The sequence below is a fragment of the Leopardus geoffroyi genome, chromosome E2 (assembly GCF_018350155.1).
Source record: "Leopardus geoffroyi isolate Oge1 chromosome E2, O.geoffroyi_Oge1_pat1.0, whole genome shotgun sequence".
Taxonomy (NCBI): domain Eukaryota; kingdom Metazoa; phylum Chordata; class Mammalia; order Carnivora; family Felidae; genus Leopardus; species Leopardus geoffroyi.
In genome coordinates, this window is record NC_059335.1 from 9,263,267 (window position 1) to 9,277,414 (window position 14,148).

Here is a 14,148-nt window from a genome sequence, read left to right on the forward strand (position 1 = left end):
TCGGCCCCCCTCCACCTGCCTTCCCGGCGATCCTGGGCCACTGTCACCCCAGGGATGGGGGTGGGGACTCCAAGTATGCCTGGCTCCCCCAAATCCTGGCTCCCCCCGGCCCCTCCTCTCCTCTGCCCTTCCCCAAGCAGCTGGCTCAATCAGCGCTCAGAATAGCCCCCCCCACCCCAAAATAACCCACAGCTGTGGCCTGGCCCCCGCGGGGTTAACACTCGCTCTTTCCTCTTTTCCCCGTGGCTTCTCATCCCTCCGACTCTCCTCTGCCTCAGACCCTCCCCTGCTTGGCCTGGGTCCTAGGGGACCTCAGGGTCCTGCTCCCTGCGGAGGTCCAGGAGGACGGCTCCAGCCCCACCCTTCAGGAAGCTGGATGCCCAGTCCGCCCTCGGGGAGGGCAGGCGCCCACACCTCCAGGGTCTGAGACGTGGCACCCCCAGCAGCTGGGGGGCCTCTGGAGGCCCTGTCCAGGACCAGTGCCTGCAGGGATCACATTGCCCAGGCCCCCAAGGTCCACCTCCAGAGGCTCAGTCCCCAGGTCCATTCCCATGGGGCCAAAGAGCCAGACCCCTCCCCGCCACCTTGCCCTGTCAGAGACTCAGGAGACTGAGCCCCCAGCCCCCTCTTCCCTCAGACACAGAAGCTCTAACTTCTCCCGTAGAGACTCAAGACTCTTGGCTCTGGAGCCCAGGTGCTCAGTTCTGCCCCCTGCCAGGACCCAGGAGTCCTGGCCCCCTCCTGCCCCCCAGACTGGGTGCCCAGCCTCCTCTATGTCCAGAAACCAGGAGTCCAGGCCCCTGGCCCTCTCCTCCCTTAAGGACCCGCTTTTTATCTCAAGCCCCGTCAGTCCCAACATCCTGGGAGCTCCCCCCACCCAACCCCAGCCAGCTCCAGCCTCCTGTCACCCCACTCAGGTCCTCAGGCCGTCCCCCAGCTGAGGAAGAGGAGGGTGCCAGAGATTCCTGGGGTGTCCCTGTCTCCATCACTCCCCTCCCCAATCCATCACAGGAGAGAGGAGAGGCCACTTCGATCAACAGCCCGCCCCCCCCCCCCACCTCGCGTCGTGCTGCAGACGGCATCCCGTTCCCCCCCCCCCCAACCTCCAACACCATTCCTTCCCCACCCTAATCCTGGTGCCCAGAACAGGCTGGAAGGGTATTCCAGAACCTTGAGGAAGGGGTGGCAGCCTGGGGCTCGGGGGGCTCGGGGCCTGGATGCCCTCAAGGTCCTTGGCGGGGGTATTAATAGCAGACTCATAGCTCTGAGAAGGGAGGGGAAGAGCGAGAGGAGAGAGGGAGAGGGACGGCCGGCGAGGAGGGGGGGAGACCAATGCGGGCAGGGGGATACAGAGGGAAGAGGGATGGAGAGATGGGAGGCAGAGGGATTCGGGGAGTCAGGTATGCGGGGCTGGGGAGAGGGTGCAAAGTGTCCGAGAAATGGGGGATTAGGAGGTCTGAGGTGTAGGCACCCAGGAGAAAGGGGCTCAGAGAGGGGGCGGAGGAGAGATCCCAGGAGACAAGGGAGCTGGGGAGGGAGGGGCAAAGACCTCTGCTCACCGTTCAGTCCCCCTCCTTCCCTGAGGCCCCTGGCCAACTTTCCCGGTCCTAGCTCTGGGGGTCCGCGTTCCCCCCCCCACCCCCCCCCACCCCTGCATCCCCTACCCCGGCCTTACCTTTTCATGACCCTGTTCTGTGGGGGGTATTGCGGGGGGCAGGACCGGAACCCAGAGTCCAGCGACCCGAAGATTCCCCGGAGGGCTCAGGGAGCCGCTGGGGGCCCAGGCCCTGGGGCGGCGGCGGCGGCGGCGGCGGTGGCGGCGGTGGCGGTGGTGGGGACCTCCTGCCTGTCCCTGGCTCTGGCTGGCTCTCTCTCCTCGTCTTCGGGCCCGTCCTGCCCTGTCTGTCCCCCAAGGTTGCGGCCACCCCAACTAGGCGAGGGCGCCGCTACACATGTTGCGCTGGAAGTTGGGCCCCGGACATTGCGGAGGCTGTCGGGGTGTCCTCTCGCCGCCCCGACCCCGTGGGGATCCCCCCTCCGCCCACCTGGGGTGCCCCCCCTGCCGCTTCAGCCCCGGCTCCTCCCCCCTTCCATGTGTCCGGTCCCGCCTCTCCCTGGCTCATTCGCACCCCCACCCTTTGTGCCCTCAGCGCCCCCCCCCCACCCCCCAGCGTCTGTGTCTGTCAGTCTGTCTGTCTGGGTCACCTCTGAAGCCGGTGGCGGGTGTGTGTGTGTGTGTGTGGCCGGAGGCTGCCTGTCTGGGGAGCCGCTTGTCCCTTCCTCGCTTGGCCACCTCCAGACCCCCCCCAGCACCCCCACACTCAAACCCAGGCAGAAACACACACATACACACACGCACACACGCAGACCTCACTTCCCTGGGATTCCCCCCTCAACACCCCCGGAGCTTGAGGAGGGAGACACACACACACACACACACACATACACACAAGCGCGCGCGCGCGCGCGCGCGCACGCGGGGGTCCACTGGGGGCCGGGCTGCCACTGCCGTCCGGGGCTGTTCGGACAGACAGGAGGACACAGGCAGCTGGGGACGCCAGACGCCCGGCCGGACGCAGGCAGGAGGCTCAGAATCCAGGTACACACCATCCATCCGGGGTTGGGGGGGGGGGACTGGAGGGAGGCAACTGGGGGGCCCGCGACACCCAGGCAGGAGGCTCAGAGTCGGTACAGACAGACAGACCCCTCCCTCCCTCCCTCCCTCCCTCGGCCGCCGCAGCCCTTACAGACACACCCCCCCTTCGCCAGCCCGGCCCCAGACACCCTGACACACAGATCCTCACCGGGCAGATGGCAGGCGCAGGAGAGACCCCTGGGGGCCGGGCGGACCCACCCAGGCCGACACCCCCCAGCTGGGCACCGGTGGCCGAGGGCGGCTGCGGGCGGAGGGTGGCGGCAGCAGCCGCCTCTTGGAGGAGCTGGAGCGGGAGGGACTCACACGCTCGCTCGCTCTGTTCTCGCACACACACACTCACTCGGGATGCGATTAACATTCAGTCCCCGTCTGCCCCTGCCGGGAGACCCACAGCCCCCCCTCTTGGCCTCCCTGGGGACCCCTCCTCCTGCCAGGGCGGGGGGGGGGGGGGTGGTGGTGGTGGTGGTGGGGAGGGGACCTCCCCCCCACTCCCTGCCCCCCAGCTCCAGGGCCTCTGCCTTCCTCCTGGGACGAGAGGATGAGGGGTCGCAAATAAAAAGGGAGGAAGTGTGTGTTGGGGGCAGGGGGAGGGCGGGCAGGGACCCAGAACCCAGCGTTGACACAGCCGCTTGGGACCCGGACTCCAGGGCCTGGGGGCTGCCGCCCTCTGCCCCCTCCCCACTCTGAGCCTTGAGAAGGCCCTTCCCAGGTCCCTGTAGGACCCATCTTTTGGCTTCTATTGCCCCAGAAGGCCAGGCTTGCAAACTGGGTCTCCCTCAGGAAGCTAGGAGGCCAGGCTCCCAGCCCCCTCCTCTCTCGGATCCAGAAATTCAAGTCCCCGGACCCCTCTTCCCTCAGACCCTAGAGTCCAGCCCCCCCTGCTCCCCCCCCCCCCCCCCCCGTCCCTTCTCCCTCAGGTCCAGGCCTCTGGGGTCCTCCTCCAGGCCCAGTCCCTATTAGGCACTCAGACAACCCGACCCCCCCAGCTCAGACTATCCTCAGGGGCCCCCCGAGTCCAGGACTCATGGATGTCACCCTCAGGCACCCAATCCATCCAGGCCTCCGAGGAAACCAATACCCCTCCTTTTATTGAGGCACCCTTGCCTCTGTCACCGGGGGTACTCAAACATCCAGGACGAAAGCATTGTCTGCTTTCCTCCTAGACATGGCCTGGCCCCTGGGAGGGTCCGCCAGGACAGCTGCCCAGCTCCTGTCCCTCACGCTAGAGAGGCTGGGGCCAGCGTGCCCTAACGCTGGGGCGGGGGCGGCGGGGGCGGGGGGGGGGAGAGGGAGTGTAGTGCAGGACACCTGGGCCCCTACGGGCAGACCCCGGAGGGTTTGTGTGTGTGTAGACGCCAGTGAGGGGGCAAGGCTGTGGGCTCCAAGCCTGGGTGAGGGCTCACATCCCTGAAAAAGAAGAGTCTGGGGGCCTGAACGTGTGGGTCCCAGAGGAAGGAAGGGACTGTGCATCTCGGTTCCCGGCCAGGGTGCTTGAGACACAAGTCTGTGGAGGTGGGACCCTAAGTCTCAAGGAAGCAGGGGCCGAAATCTTGGGTCTGAGGGAGGAAGGCGGCTGAGGTTCCAGATCCCTGGGTCCTGGGGGATGGAGGTGCTGGGGTCCAGACTCCTGGGTCTGAGGGAGGGGCTGGGGCTTTGCTCTCTTGTCTTTTAGGTGGGTTGGAGCGGGAGGCCCCTGAAAAGGCCAGCGTCCGGGTCCTTGTCTAGGATGTTTAGAGCTCCCAGACGGCCCTCCCGAATCGCTGACAATGGCAGGGGCTGGGAGGCCCGGCTGCCACCCTTGCAGAGGCACAGACCGCCTGGAGGAGCCGGTGCCGGATTCGGGGGCTTCAGGTCCCAGGGACCCCGCAAATTCCTACCAGGCAGCCTTGGGGGGGTGCCTTTAGCGCCCATTCCGCCAGCCGGGAGGTACGGGGTAGGGGGCGCCCGAGAGCCGGAACTCCGCCTTCGGGGGCGGAGCCTCCCTCCGGACTCCTCCCCCTCCCGCCCGCCTCCCTCTTCCCAGCTCCTGCTCGGCCTCCAGCTCCGGCCGCGGCTCCCCCTCCCAGAGCCCCCTCCCCGGAGCGGAGCCCACCGGAGGGCCTCTCTTCCGTCCCCCCCCCTGGCCCAGCCACCCGGCCAGAACAACAGCGCCGGGGGGCAGACCCCCCGCCAGCCTGCCTCCCTCCTGCCCAGCCCTGCCAGACCCCCCAAAGCATGAATCTCTTCCGATTCCTGGGAGACCTCTCCCATCTCCTAGCCATCGTGTTGCTACTGCTCAAAATCTGGAAGTCTCGCTCTTGTGCCGGTGAGACGCCCACCGGGGTGGGAGAAGGGGGGAGAGTGCGGGGGACATCCCAGGACTTGGGGAAGGGCTTTGGAGGCACTGGGGGGCCGGGTCTCTCTCTCTCTCCCCCCCCCCCCCCGCTGCCCACAACGGCTTGCTGGGGATCCCCCTTCCAGGTCCGGGGTCACCGGGGGGTCAGATCCCTTCCCCAGACTAAGGGTGCATATGGTGTGGTGGGGGTGGCTCCAGGCACCCCAGTCAGCCTCCCCTGGCCCTTCTCCGCTGGCCCCGGGGGGTTCGGGGCTGGGAACGGGGAGCCGTGGCAGGCAGGGAGGTGGCTGGGAGTTGGTGACGTGGACCGTGGCGTCCAGGAAGGGAGCGGGAGAGCGGCGGCCGGTTCCCGGGGGGCTGAGGTCAAGTGGGGGCGCTTCCGAGCCCCGACCTGGGGTCCGGACTGTGGGAGGACCCTGAGGGGGCCGGGAGTGGCCATGAGGCCTAGCCTGGGACAGAGCCTCGGGCTGGAGTAGCTCCGGGGCCGGGCTGCCCCCTGGCTGTGGGCCGTGGGAAAGGGCCCTGCTCCGTCGGGGAGGGCTGGGGAGGCCTCCAGGGACGGCTGCCCTCCAGAGCCGGCTCTAGGCTTGTCCCAGGCCCGCCAGGCCTCGGTTTATTCCCCCTCGCAGCCCGCCTCTAGCACCCCCCCCCCCCCCACTCTCTCTCTGGATCGCAGGGATTTCAGGGAAGAGCCAGGTCCTGTTTGCAGTGGTGTTCACGGCCCGCTACCTGGACCTCTTCACCAACTACATCTCTCTGTACAACACGTGCATGAAGGTAAAGGCTCTCCCCCCCCTCCCCCCCACCTGCTGGCCCCTCCTGAGCAGGGAGTCTGGTCCGGGTCCTAGGGAGGAGGGAGTGTGGATCCCAGACTTCTCTGTCCAGGGGAGGCAGGTTCCAGACTCCTGCCTGGGTCTGAGGGAGAAGGGGGCCGGAAGTGAGGACTCCTGGGCCTGAGGGAGGAAGGGGCTGGGGTTCCAAACTGCTAGGTTCGGGTCTGTTGGAGACTCAGGCCCCTTGCTTGGAGCTGAAGCGCTCTCGTCCTCACCCTCCCCGCCCCCCTTGACAGGTGGTCTACATTGCCTGTTCCTTCACCACAGTCTGGATGATTTACAGCAAGTTCAAAGCCACGTACGACGGCAACCACGACACATTCAGGGTGGAGTTCCTCGTTGTTCCCACGGCCATCCTGGCGTTCCTGGTCAACCATGACTTTACGCCTCTGGAGGTAGGCTACCTGGCAGGGTCCCTGGAGTGTGGGGTGGCCAGACAGCTGTTGACAGTGGACCCTCTCGGAGGGTGGCTCAGACTTCCTTATTTTAGGACATACAGGTTCAGCACGTGGGTTCAGGAGTCAGATGATATTAAGGCAGAAATAACAGTAGCATTTGGTGCCGTTCGTGTGCGTGAACTCATTGCTTGGTACAGCGGACCCATTTTACGGGTGAGGAAAATGACGCTTAGGGGGGGTCTAAGTGACTTGTCCAAGGTCGTCGGCTGAATGGACAGCTCGGGAATCGGGAACAGGGGCTCTGGAGCCAGGCTACTTGGGTTTGTATCCCAGATCTGCTACTTTCTATTAGCGGGACCACGGGCATGTGACTTGACTTCTCCGTGCCTCAGTTTCCCTATCTGTAAAGTCGAGGTCAGGTCGCTGTGAGGATTTTACGGATTACGTAGCATGGTCTCGTGGTGAAACACGTAGACTCCGGAAGCAGAGGGTGGGGATTCAAAGCCAGCTTCTACTGCGTGGCAGCTGTGGGACTTTGGGCAAGTCTGTAATGTTTCTGTGCCTCAGTCTCCTTGTCTGGAAAACGGGATGGTCAATTCCTACTTCATAGGGTTCTTTTGAAAAAACTTTTTTAATGTTTATTTATTTTTGAGAGAGAGACAGAGACAGAGACAGAGACAGAGTGCAAGCAGGGAAGGGGCAGAGAGAGAGGGAGACCCAGAATCCGAAGCAGGCTCCGGGCTCCGAGCCGTCAGCACAGAGCCCGACGCGGGGCTCGAACCCACAGACCGTGAGATCGTGACCTGAGCCGAAGTCGGACGCTCAACCGACTGAGCCGCCCAGGCGCCCTCAAGACATCTTTCTAAAAGCACTGTGCAGGCCAGACAAATATGACGGAGCATGACTTGGGTCCACAGGTCCCAGGAATGTCCGAGGGAGGCTGCACTTGTCGTGGCGGGAACCCTGGGATTGGCTGTAGGCCGCGGTCTTTGCGAACGTCCCGTCCTTACCACGTTTCTGGAGCACTTACCCATGTTATAGATGAGGAGACTTGAGGCTGGGGGAAGGCACTGGGGCTTGCTCTAGGTGGAGGAGGCCGGACCAGAACCCAGGACCCCTGACTCCCACGTTTGCAGTTACCTCATTCAGAGGGGGGGAGGTCACTTGTGCAAGGTATTGGCGCCCACTGGGTGCCTGGCTCTGGGCTGGCTATTCTGAATCCCTCGTCGTCCTGTCTGACCCCTCGGCCACCCGGGGCGCAGACCTCCTCATCCCCATTTCTTGGAGCGCTAAGGTGAGTCTCAGAGGGGAGAGCTCGTAGGATTGGATCCCGGGCCCACCTGCTTTCAAAGTCCATGCTGTTAGTTGGTGCGTGCTAATAAGAAACTTATTTTTGAATCCTCGAAGGAAACTATTCTTTTTTTTTTTTTTTTTTCAACATTTATTTATTTTTGGGACAGAGAGAGACAGAGCATGAACGGGGGAGGGGCAGAGAGAGAGGGAGACACAGAATCGGAAACAGGCTCCAGGCTCTGAGCCATCAGCCCAGAGCCCGATGCAGGGCTCGAACTCACGGACCGCGAGATCGTGACCTGGCTGAAGTCGGACACTTAACCGACTGTGCCACCCAGGCGCCCCTAAGGAAACTATTCTTTAAGAATTCGGACGTCACGTTCTCGCGGTTCGTGGGTTTGAGCCCTGCGTCGGGCTCTGTGCTGATAGCTCGGAGCCTGGAGCTCGCTTCGGATTCTGGGTCTCCCTCTCTCTCTTTCTCTACCCCTCCCCCGCTCGTGCGCTGTCTCTCTCTCTCTCTCTCTCTCTCTCTCTCTCTCTCTCTCAAAAATAAACATTAAAAAAGAAAATCAGACATCACGAATAGATCAAATAAACACGAGGAAAACGTGACCTTCCGTCTCCTCTCACCTTATAATTCTCTTCCCCAAGGGTGACCCCAGGGATGACAGCTGCGTGTGTATCAGTTTAATGGGTGCGTTTTTTTTGTGAGCCTCAGTCAACCTGAGTTGCTAAGAGCCGTGCTCGAGGACTCTGAGTGATTACTGGAGCCCTAGCACCAGTGTAGGAATCCATTTCTACCTAAGTTGGAGCTGTGCATCCTTGGGCCTCAGTCTTCTTATCTCTATAGTGGGGATAATAATAGGATTTACTTCACAGGATTAAGACATAAGCCAGTTAATACCCATAAGGCGGTAGGGCAGTGCCTGGGATGTGGGAGGTACTAGGGAAGCGTGAGTTGTTATGAATACATCCTGAGGTCCCCACTTTTCTGTCCCCGACCAAAACGACTGAGGGGGAGCCACACCTGCCATCTGGCCTGGTCCTCTCAGGGGAGGTTTCGGTGGGTGTAGGGACCAAAAGTCCCCCCAGGTGGGACTTTCAGATTGCCGAGGACTGAAAAGGGACTGGCAGATGTTTGTTGCCTCTCCGTCCCCCTCCGACGCTGCCCTGTCCCGCTCACCAGTGATGCTTGTGACCGCTTCCTAAATGGGGGCCCGTGACGGACAAGCGAACGGGAAGCTTGTTCTCATTCACACATTCAGTCGTTCACCGAGTACGTGGCTGGCACTGTGGCTGCGGGGTGAGCTAGACGGAGGATCCTGGGCCTCACGGAGACCGCTTTTTTCTGGTGAGAGCTGCCAGGGAGGAGCAGAGGGGGTGATGTGACCGTCCTGGGGGTAGGACCGGTCAGGGGAGGCCCCTCTCAGAGGTGATTGACGAGTGAGGCTGGAAGGAGGTAGGGGAGGCAGATTGCGACAATCCGCAGGGAAGAGCTGGAGGAACAGCAAGTGCAAAGGCCCTGGGGCAGGATGGAGCTTGGGGGACCAGAGCGAAGGCCTGGGTGGCCGCACCCTGGAGAGCGAGGGAGGAAGTAGGAGATGAAGCTGAATTGGGTCCTGAGGGCCAAAGTTAGGAATTTGGATCTTATTCTGGCTGTGATCAGCAGCGGTGACTGGAGGATTTTAAGCCAGGGAGTGACAGGATGCGATTTATGTCTCTGAAGATGGCACGTTGAATGTCGTCCCAACAAGGGCACGGAAGTCATCCCCATTTTATTTTATGTATGTATTTGGTTTTTTCTTTGTTTAAAAAAAAGTTTTCTTATTTTTATTAAAAAAATTTTTAAATTGATTTGAGAGAGAGAGAGAGAGAGCGCGCGCGAGCGTGCACGGGGGAGGGGCAGAGAGAGAGGGAGACACAGAATGTGAAGCAGGCTCCAGGCTCCGAGCTGTCAGCACGGAGCCCCGCGTGGTGGGGCTCACTCGTGAACCAAGAGATCGTGACCTGAGCCGAAGTCAGATGTCTCACCGACTGCGCCCCCCAGGCACCCCAATTCCCATTTTAGAAATAAGGAACGAGAGGCTCGGAGAATCTGGGTCTCCTGCCCAAGGTCTCACAGAACGCAAGTCTCAGAGCCAAGATTCCGACCTGGTCTGCCTTTTGAAGGGGCAGGTGCTCGTGAGCCCTGCCTCCGGACCCTGGGTTCGAATCCCGGCCGCGCCGCTTACTGGCCCCGTGGTGTGGGGCAGATCTCTGGGCCTCGGTTCCTTCGTCTGGAGAATGGGGACGCCAGTGACAGCATCTCACGGGGTGGTCGTGAGGATTAGAAGGGAGAAGAGATGCGCCACGGGCAGGGCAGCGTCTGGCGCACGGTGACTGCTCAGCGAGCGGTCCCGTGTCGCCGCGCACCCGCGCCGGCCAGACTCCAGCCTCCGCCTTCTCTCCCGCCCCGTCCCCTCCCGCCTCACCCTGCTCTCCGCCCCTGCTTCTCGGGGGCCCCCCGCCACCGCAGATCCTCTGGACCTTCTCCATCTACCTGGAGTCGGTGGCCATCCTGCCGCAGCTGTTCATGGTGAGCAAGACGGGGGAGGCGGAGACCATCACGAGCCACTACCTGTTCGCCCTGGGTGTCTACCGCACCCTCTATCTCTTCAACTGGATCTGGCGCTACCACTTTGAGGGCTTCTTCGACCTCATCGCCATCGTGGCGGGCCTGGTCCAGACGGTCCTCTACTGCGATTTCTTCTACCTCTACATCACCAAAGGTAGCCGGCTGCAGGGGACCCCGCTCCTGCCCCCGCCCCGGGGCCCAGGCTCCGTCTCCGCGGGCCCCGTCTCCCTCAAGGGTGGGAAGGTTCCGTCTCCCAGGGTCTTGGGTCCCCGGCTCCCAGCCCTGCTGGGAATTCAGACCTCCAGCCACCCTCCCCCGCCATGCGGCGGTCGCCTTGGCTCCTGCGTCCCGAGGAGAGACCAGCAAGGCATCAGGGGGCTGCCGTCTGGCAGAGCAGCTTCCTCCCTTGACCTCACGAAGGGCGGGCATCCCTCTCCCCGGCCCCTGGGCATTTTGGGGAGGAAGAGACAGGACAAAGAGGGCAGCACTGGCCGCCGACTTTTCCTCTCTCGGAACCTGTCCTGAGGGTCCAGAGCCCGGAAGGAAAAAAAAAAAAAAAAATCAGAGTTCCTATCTCCCCAACCCCAGCAGCGCTCCAAGAAGGGAGGGTCTGCTCCCTGTTGCTTGATCTCCGTCCTCACCCTTAGGGACTCAGGCCCACAAAGATTCATTCATTCATTCAACCAACCCACCACCCACCCACCTGACCAACCAACAACTGTGTTGGGCCCTTCCTGGGGCCCCGGCCACGGCCAGGCTCTGGGGGTGCAGCGGAAGGAGAAAAGGTGGCCCTTCCCCTTCCCTGGGTTCCGACTGGGGGTGATGGTGCGCGAACAAGGAGAGAGAGATGGTTGCAAACAGGGAGAAATGCCGAGAGAGAAGGAAACCAGGGATATGTGTCAGTGAAGAACGAGGGGCTGCTCTACACGGGGAGGTGGTCAGAGGAGACGACGGTGAAAGCAGGGACCCGAGAAATGAGGGGTCGGTCAGTGCGAAGGAAAGCGGGGAGGTGGTGGAGGGCGGAGGTGTGGAGGCAGCTGGCCTCCGGGTTAAGGCTGGGAGGGTGTGGGGGGACACCTGGCCAGCCCTGCCAGACTCTTGGACCCCATCCTTCAGCGATCTGAGGCCTCGACCCGAGAGTCCTTCGAGGACCCTCGAGGACCCCCCGCCAGCCCAGCGTCCCATCCGCAGGGCCCTTTGGTGATGCTCCCCCTCCCCCCCCCCCCCCGCCCCTGCTCTGTCTCCTTGCAGTCCTGAAGGGGAAGAAGCTGAGTTTGCCGGCGTAGCCCTGGTCCTGGCCATCCCTCTCCTCGGCAGCCCGCGAGAGGCAGAGGAAGGCAGCGAGAAGACAAGAGCCTTCCCGTCCAGGGGTGACTTTTTAAAGAACCAACCTCTCCGCACTCCCCAGCCTCCCTCCTGCCAGGTTTCAGGGGGGCGGTGGAGGACCCGAGTCTTGGGGAACTCAGGACCTGGGCTGTTTGTAGTTTTTTGCCTTTTAGAGAAGAAAACAAACAAAAAAAAATCTTTCCACGATTTAGTTTTTGATTCAGATGACTCCTTTTCTCTTCTACTCTCTGGCCCCCTGATTTTTATAAACTGTTTCCGAGTGTCCTGTGGGGCAGGGCAGGGTCCGAGATCTTTTCCCTCCCGCGAGCCCCCCGGCTCCCTTCCAGATCCTACCCTGCCAGCCCCGCGAGTTGCCAAACACTAAATCTACAGACACCCACCCTTCTGACCTCCCCCCGCTGGCCATGAACACGGCGCCCCCCAGAAGTTCTGGAATGGGGAGAGGGAGGAGGGGAGGGACGGTCTCCCTGATTTTTCAATACAGTTTTTTTTCCCAGAGTTTGGGTTTTTTGGTGTTGTCCTCATTTTTTTGACAATTGAGGGGGGCGAGGGGCTGGGCGTGGCAAGGGGGCTGGCCCGAGGGTCAGTGTGGCTCGGCCGCCATGTTTTTGTACAGAATTGACGGTTGATTCTTTGTTCTCTTGAAATAAACCGAGGAAAATGATGCCTCTTTCGCTACTCCTTGCCATCTCTCTGGTGTTTGTGGGGTCCCTCCCAGCCCCCGTCTCTGCTTCTGCTTTATGCCGTTGACAGTCTGGAGGTGACCGAGGCCTGGGAGGGGCAGAAAGGTGAGACGCCCGGTTCCCCAAGACTCTGAGCCGTGTCCTCACTCCTCATGGCTGTCCTGGGGAAGAGGTTTCGGAAGAAAAAAAAAAAAAAAAAAGTCTTGAAGATTCTCTTTACCTTGGCACAGAACCTCCTTGGCGCCTTTCCCGAATCTCAGGGTTACAGAGGGCCTTCGAGAGCGTGTGTTTTAGAGGTTACCAATAGGTAGCCCCTGTCCTACCCCTATTAGGCATTTTGTTGAGCCGCTCTGTCTTTCTAGAAAGAAAAAGAAAGAAAGAAAGAAAGAAAGAAAGAAAGAAAGAAAGAAAAAAAAAAGAAAGAAAGAGAAAGGAAGAAAAGAAAAGAAAAAAAAAAAAGAAAAGAGAAAGAAAGGGAGAGAGAGGCTGGCTCTGTTGCCAGCCTTTCAAAATCAGATTTTCACATCGAAATCTGGATTTCTGGCTCCTCTTGAAAAAAAATCTGTCACTCTGACAATGCTGGGTCCTAGCTTCCGGGTGGCAACAGATGGCTGGAGCTGAATGGATGGCCTGTGGGCCTTCCACTGCCATCCCTGGGACTTGGCTGAGGGGTCGCCACCATTTATTATCCAGCCCCACGCTGTCGGGCTTTTTTTTTTTTTTTTGTCGGTTGGTTTGGTTTGCTCATGTGGAGTTAAAAGGAAAAGATTTTCGACGTCTCCCTGCAGATCGGTTCACCACTGGCCCGTGTCCTTCACGCGCGTTCCCTGCCCCGACCCCAGGAGCCTTCGGGGTTTTGCCTCCTGATTCAGTCAGACCCCCTCGATGCCTGCCGAGACCTTCCTGAGGCGTGTTGAATTCTGCAGGCTGGCTCTGGAAGCTTCAGGGGGCGGGGAGGTGGCGTTTCCCAAGCGTCAGCGCCGGGCAGCGCGCGTTCCACGGTTGGGTCCGTGGGACACTCGGGGCAGCCCTGAAGGGGGCGGGGCACTTCGTGGGGGAGGAAACCAAGGCTTCCGGGGCAGGTGGCGAAGGTGGGGTTTGTAGCGGGGCTCCCCGACGCCAGAGCCTGTGTGTTTGGCCACCGCTGTGCGGTTCTTCAACCGTTGTTGCTTCTTGTAGACCGGCGGGACCGGTCCCTCTGTTGAGAGGAATTGTGCCCAGAAGCCTGATACGGAAACTGCTTGGGTTGACTCAGGGCTGGCGGGTGGCACATCTCCGCATGTGGTCTGAAAACCATCAATCTAAATCTGGTCCGAGTCTTTAGTTTTCCAGCCAAGACAGTTCGGCCCGGAGCAATTACGTGCCACATCCCAGCTTGTCCAGCGGGCGACGGAGTGGGGACTGGCGCTCAGAATCCCCGTTCGAACATCAGAACACTGCCCACTCCGCTGCCCTGCTGCCTTTTCCCCAGATGCCCACAGGGACCACGGCCTACTTAGTTTTGTAGCTTCAGGACTGAGCATGGGGCCTGCCACAGAGAAACCTCAAAAAAAAAAAAAAAAAAAAAAAAAAAAAGGGACCATAGAACCCACGTGTGATCCCCCCCACGACTGGTGTCCCTTTGTCCGGTTTGTAAATGAATGCTCTGCAGGCCACAGTGGCCCTTGTGTGGGTGTGTTTTGTTTCGCCTGCATAACATTATTATTTTTTTTTTTGCTATTCGCTGGGAACTAACTCCACACAAAAAGAAACGGATTTCTGATTGTTCTAGAAAAACCAGAAGGTTCTGGAGCTTTGCTGTCTGATACGGTAGCCATGCGCTCTGTGCAACCATTAGGACTTGAGATCTGGTGGGTCCGGACCAAGACGTGCCCTCCGCCGATCTCGGCAACTTTGTACGGAAGAATGTAAGAGGCCTCGTGTTTATACCAGTGATGTGTTGAAATGAAATAAGTGATATTTTGCATATACTGGGTTAAATAAGATACA

At 60.7% G+C, this 14,148-nt stretch overlaps 2 protein-coding genes across 3 annotated transcripts in view; one reads left to right on the plus strand and one right to left on the minus strand.

The window, feature by feature from the left end:
- The window catches only part of GRIN2D (glutamate ionotropic receptor NMDA type subunit 2D), a 38,715-nt gene extending 35,678 nt beyond the window's left edge, over positions 1-3,037 (minus strand). Inside the window, exons 1-2 of one of the 2 annotated variants that reach the window (XM_045440701.1) lie at positions 2,805-3,037; positions 1,676-1,960 (exon numbers count right to left, since the gene is read on the minus strand). The gene's annotated coding sequence lies outside the window, so the exon portion shown is untranslated. Of the gene's footprint in view, positions 1-1,675; positions 1,961-2,374; positions 2,486-2,804 lie in introns of those variants that run through there. The other variant, XM_045440702.1, reaches the window with a different exon arrangement.
- On the plus strand, positions 2,535-12,154 carry KDELR1 (KDEL endoplasmic reticulum protein retention receptor 1). The gene is made up of 6 exons (XM_045440715.1): positions 2,535-2,599; positions 4,329-4,961; positions 5,668-5,768; positions 6,061-6,219; positions 10,031-10,283; positions 11,381-12,154. The coding sequence occupies exons 2-6, from the start codon at positions 4,871-4,873 to the stop codon at positions 11,413-11,415; spliced, it is 639 nt and encodes a 212-aa protein (XP_045296671.1). The 5' UTR covers positions 2,535-2,599; positions 4,329-4,870; the 3' UTR covers positions 11,416-12,154.
- The last annotated feature ends 1,994 nt before the right edge of the window (positions 12,155-14,148 follow it).